The sequence below is a fragment of the Acanthisitta chloris genome, unplaced genomic scaffold (genome assembly GCF_000695815.1).
Source record: "Acanthisitta chloris isolate BGI_N310 unplaced genomic scaffold, ASM69581v1 scaffold12574, whole genome shotgun sequence".
Lineage (NCBI taxonomy): Eukaryota > Metazoa > Chordata > Aves > Passeriformes > Acanthisittidae > Acanthisitta > Acanthisitta chloris.
Window position 1 is genome coordinate 56,972 of NW_008667701.1, and position 5,608 is coordinate 62,579.

Below are 5,608 nucleotides of genomic sequence, written 5' to 3' on the forward strand. Positions count from 1 at the left end.
ACAGGACAAGCCAATCAAACTGACTGCAGCAGTATAAGCAGTGAATAAAGTCACCTTGAGAGCCATCAGCAGTGTCGCTCTGGCCAAGGGTCTGTCACACTTCCTGCTATGGTTTGGTTGCCATCTGTGCCAAAGCATTTTGAATCCACACAAATAGATTACAGAATGACTTGGGTTGGAAGGGACAATGGCAGGATCAGCACAAGACAAGTTTTTGAGTTAAGCAAGTTTAGGCACTCAGCCATGGGATTTATTAACCTCTCAATCAAGCCTGGCACCTTGTGAGGCAGGGAAAACCAGAGCCTGTTCAGAGCAGTTGGTTGCTCAGGGGGGAGATAATCTGGGGCAGCATTTTGAGCAGCTGATGCCACATCCACCACTCGCTTGGACATGCTCATGAACACCCAAGTGCTCAAGTTGGCATCCCTTAGGAAGGAACCACTTGCCATGACCAGACAGCAGCAGTGGCCACTGTGCTCTGGGAGAGGAGTAAACAGGAGCAAGACAGGGGCCTGCTTAAGCACTACCCCTAAATCCACACTGCTTCCAAAAAAAGGGGCCTGGAAACCAAATCTTTCTTTCCAATGGCTAACAGAAGCTCTGTCCAGAAACTTGCTTTGACCTCAGCTCTCAGGAGCATTTTTGGATAGTGCATTTTCCCTCCCTTGCAGTTCTTCTCTAGCACTAAGTGTCACTTGGAAGAGCTTGCAATGTAGACCCTGAGCAACACTAAACTCACCACACAAGGTAGTTGGTGCATTCTCTACATGAAGGCACAAGGAGGGGGAAGAATTTACCCTCATTTTCAGCAGCTAAACCATCAGCAGGGGCAGAGCAGAACACCTGCCCTCGGTACAAAGGTGAACAAGACTATTCCAGCTCTTCCTAAGAAATAATCACTTCAGTATCCTTGCAGCTACTCTTGTTCTGCTTTACTCACTTCAAACAGCTCACATCCTTGAGGCAGGGAACTGCAAGTTCATAACAAACTGCTGCATGGCTTTCTGGGCAGGAAAAAAACCAAGCAAAATCCAAAAGGCTGTGGAGCAACTGAAGGTGAGCAGGATGGTCTGGGTGCAAGCAGGTGGCATTCCCAATGCAAGCAGCAAAGCTACTGGAAGCAGGTTGAAGCTCTGGAGAGCTGAGACTGCCCTGGAAGAGCTGAATCTCTCTGCCTCCACCTCTAGGACTTGGAACAGGCTAATAGACTGCATCCTCCTTCTTTTTAAACTAACTAATGAAATAAAAACAGGTTGGTGAGAGAAGCAAGTTCTTTTCTACTACAGCCACCTAAGATCTGGGAGCTTAAAAAAGATACTCCAGAGACATCAAACACAGAGTGCAGGAGGCTGATGACTAAGGCAGGTACACACATAGCAGATGCAGCATTTTAAAGGCTTAGGACTCTGTACCTCCTTTGTGACCTTTAAATGTGACCACACAGCTGGCATCTTCTGCTGACCAAATCTTTAGCTGAGCATCCATTCCCCCACTCAGCACCACGAGGCCCGAAGGGAAAAACCTGCAACAATTCACATCATACACATGGCCTTCCAATAGTCTCTGGAAAAACAAAGAACTACATGCTAGTTCCATTGTTAACACCCTCATGCCAAGCAGTTTGTGAGCTATGACACTGGAAAATTTGATGTTCTCACATGGGCAGAGGATTAAGCTCAAATCCTCTGGGTTTGTGTTGTTAGAAGTCCAAATCTGAGGTGACACTCTGGGCCTCCCTCTACTACTTAAGTAGCTAATTGCAAAGCAAAGGATACTACATTTGCTTCTAATTACAAGTTAAATTTATCCCTGCTAAACAAGCAGCTGATAGGTCAAGCTCCACAAGAAATAAATTAACTGGGAAGGCAGCTAGCTAGGATGTGGTTAATCTGATCATTTTCCCTCCCTTCTGTATTCACAAATTCAGTGCTTGTACCATGCAGGTTAGGGGCTATCAGTGACATGCTGCACTCCTAAGTGAAATTCCTAAGTACCCATTCCCATTTTCACCCTGAGACTCCTCTCGGATTGCTAAGAAACATTCCCCTTGGGAGAAGTCATCCTTTCCAACAGGTTTGACTTAAAAAAACCTCCAAGGTGGCAAATTCCAATAAGCTTTTCATTCAAAAGGTAGATTGCTGCCGGCCCTAGACCATAGGGTGTGGACAGCCTGACCCAAGTCAAGGCCAAAGGAGTTTGGGAATGTCACAGACAACAAAAAACATCAAAGCTAGATGCTCTTACTCTTATTTCCCCATTTGCAGCCTGCCAGATTTTCATGGTCCCATCTGTGCTAGTAGACACACCAAGTCCTCCACCACTGGAAATATCAAGACAGGTAATCTGCAGGAGGGTAAAAGCACCAAAAATTAGCTTTGTATTACCTTGAATGCACGTATTTTGGCTCAAAAGCTTAACTCTGTACCGGGGGAGATGTGCTAAGTACATCATTCAACACTGTTATCTCCCCAAGACATACTGTTGGACACATTTAAAATACCCAAAAGAGCTTTCACATTCCTAGCTGAAAGAGCTCCCATAGTCCTAGTCTGATAGTACATTTAAGCAAGCACTTCATAGGCTTTCACACCTCACCCTTGATATGTTTTATGAGATATTAAGCCCTTAAGAAATCAAAAACCAAGTGGATCCTGAAAAGCAGAGTTTTTCTCCAGCAGGTTTTTTTTTTCAAGTGCATAAAAAGAAATTCTCCTCAATTAATCTGTTTACACAGATTGCTGAATTCCTCCTCCCAGAGGAGGTGCTGATCCAGACTGACCCACAGCCAGGGCTCAGACAAGTTGGGTGACTGGAACCTGGCATGAAGCACCCCAGATTTCTTGTGATGGCCACTGAATTTGCCTGACAAACTGCTATTGCCTGCCTGTGACTCTGCAGAGATCTGCAAGGCAGGGAGAAAAAGAACTGCTGAGTCAGAAGCCTGCACAAGCAGCACTTGTATTTCAGGTTTACCCCAGGTGAAGCAGAAATCTGGATTTTTCCAGCAGCTCCTGTACGCAGATTAAAAAAAAAATCTGAAAAAAGCTGAAGGTAACTGACCATGAGACAACGTTACATTTATGAAGCCAAAGGCACAACCTAAATTTGCTGAAACACCAAACCAAAACCAGTTCCTCAAACAGACAGGCTGACTCCTCACAGAGATATTGAGAACCACCTGCTTGGCATAAACACTGGGAGAGCTCAATCCTTTTGAAGACAGCCGATGCTGATCTTACAATCTTCCAAAAGCAGCTTTTTCCATGATGCCAGACACTATTGCTGCCATTTGGGAAATGCAGATGTGTTTCAGTAATGCATGGAATAAAGTAACAGGTATTCTAGCTTTGCAAATAAGATTACATCTTCTTCGTGACAAAGACATTTCCAATATAGACTGCAGCAACACTGAACAGGCTGAAAAAAGCCCCAACTACATAGATTTTGTTAGAGCAAAGGTTAACACTAGTGTGTATGCTGAAAAAAAAAGCCACCAATAAAACTATCACAAGTGTGTAGTGGAATAGTTGCCTTGCCTTACAATATTTGGATACTGAAGTCATGCTGTATAACCCAAAAATCCGATCTGCAGAGGGATCTGGATTGTCTGGATCCATGGGCCAATGCCAATGGTATGAGGTTCAACAAGGCCTCTCTTCTACACTTTGTTATTAGCATTGTTGTTGTCGCTACTCTTTGTTTTCTCATTTCATTGCTGTTTCTAGTAAATTGTTCTTATTTCAACCTGTGAACTTCACCTCCTGTGGCCCCAATTCTCTTTTCCATCCCGGGGCGTAGGGTGGGGGAGTGAGCAGGACGTGGTTTGGGGAGTTTCAGTGGGAACACTACATTGAGGAATACCATTCCAAAGCCACCACAAGATCAGCTCTATCTCTGTTCCAACCCCTTACCAATAAGCACAGAATTCTGGTCTGAACTTCCACAGTTCCCACCACCTGACCAAGTGTATAAGGGATGAGGCTGTTCATCTTCATCTCAGGCTTCAGATTCACGGTTTTCCTGAACAATTACCTGCTTTCAAATAGGACTGTGCTTTGTCAATCCCCCTGCAAGTGATCAGCCTTGGCTAGCATCCAGCCTGAAGAGACAGTTGGATTTACTTCATTTTAAGGGAATCCCAGACGAAAGCAGAGGGGGAGACTTGGCCAAGAAAGATGACAGCTAGAGGCTAAGATTTAAGGATGTTGCCCTCAAGGAGACCAAGAAATGGCTTTGAACTGCCAGAGGGCAGGGTTAGATGGGATACAGGGAAGGAGTTCTTGGCTGTGAGGCTGATGAGGCACTGGCACAGGTCACCCAGAGAAGGTATGGATGCCCCAGCCCTGGAAGGGGAAAAGTCCCTCTCCATACCTCTTATAGGCTCCCCTCAGGCACCGGAAGGAGAAAATCAGGGAGAAGCTAACGTAATTGATTTATTTTTTAAAGACAAGTCGGGTCTTTCTGCTCTCTGAATTCCCCTCAGGTCAAGATGAATTTATGCAACATCTCAGTGCCTGGAATCTCTTACTTTTACCTTGTGTTTTGACACACTCATTCACACATTTTACGGGGATCGGTCACAGGCCTGAAGTGAGCAGAAATTATATCACTTGCAAGAAAACACAAGTAGTTTTGGACATTATTTTTGTGAAGCAATCTTAACTATAACCAAGTTTCCCAAGCTTGCTTACTGTGATATGCTTTATCACTTAGTCCATGCACAAAGCCCCACTCCAGGCCACCTCTCAGCACAAGGACACCACACTCACACATGTCTTGTGAAAGTCCACAGTGACTTCCAAGCATTCCCCACCCAATACCCAAGGCTACTCACACTTTTCTGATGAATCCTACTGAAAGTTGTGTACGGGGCCAGGAACTTTGTGGACACATTTTCATGAGGACAAGAGATGAGAATGCTTTTCTGGAGGAGGAAAGAGAAGGAAAACCAGGAGTTAGGAAGTGCTATTAGTCCTACTGAAACAGAGGCAGAACTATGATCTGGACTCAGCTGTGGTGTCTCAGCACCTAAAAACTGATGGAAACTCAGTGTTGGGCCCATCTGATGAGGATGCAGGTGGCAAAGGATGGCTGCAGTAACCTGGGCACACAGCTCCATCCCTGTGGGATTCTATGGAGCAGCTCCGGGTCTCTGCACAGGCAGGAGACTCCAGACAACTAGGCAGGACACAGGCAAGACCTGGATATGACTGGGTAACAGCTTCAAGCTGCTCTTTGTACAAGTGTCACCCCTTTGTGCCCCTCCAGCCCAGCCCTGGCACCTTGGTGACCTCCCCGACCAGGAAGCCCTCGGAGGCAGCGATGTCAGGGACGCCCTGGGAGCTGAGGCCGCGCCGGGTCACACTGCCATACAGGGTGGGCTTCCCTGTGGGGAGAGTAGCTGTCAACCAGGGCACACTCAGCTCACCCCCTCCCAGCCCACACGGCCCCCAAACCCTCCTAACACATAGGGATCCCCAACCACACTGACCCCCTCCCAACCCAGAGAATCTTCCAGTTGCCCTAATCTCCTCCTAACTCAAAGGTTCCCCAATTGCCCTCATGCCCTCTTAGTTCAAAGGTACGTGAATTGTCCCTATCCCCTCCT

General features: G+C 46.4%; 1 protein-coding gene across 1 annotated transcript in view; it reads right to left on the reverse strand.

Annotated features, from left to right (window-relative positions):
* PAAF1 (proteasomal ATPase-associated factor 1) overlaps positions 1–5,460 on the reverse strand; it is a gene marked incomplete at its 5' end in the record, with an annotated part of 12,384 nt that extends 6,924 nt beyond the window's left edge. Inside the window, 4 exons of the mRNA XM_009072613.1 lie at positions 1,413–1,563; positions 2,245–2,343; positions 4,835–4,924; positions 5,283–5,460. Of these exons, the coding sequence (XP_009070861.1) occupies positions 1,413–1,563; positions 2,245–2,343; positions 4,835–4,924; positions 5,283–5,460 (518 nt within the window). The remainder of the gene's footprint in view (positions 1–1,412; positions 1,564–2,244; positions 2,344–4,834; positions 4,925–5,282) is intronic.
* Positions 5,461–5,608: the final 148 nt, after the last annotated feature.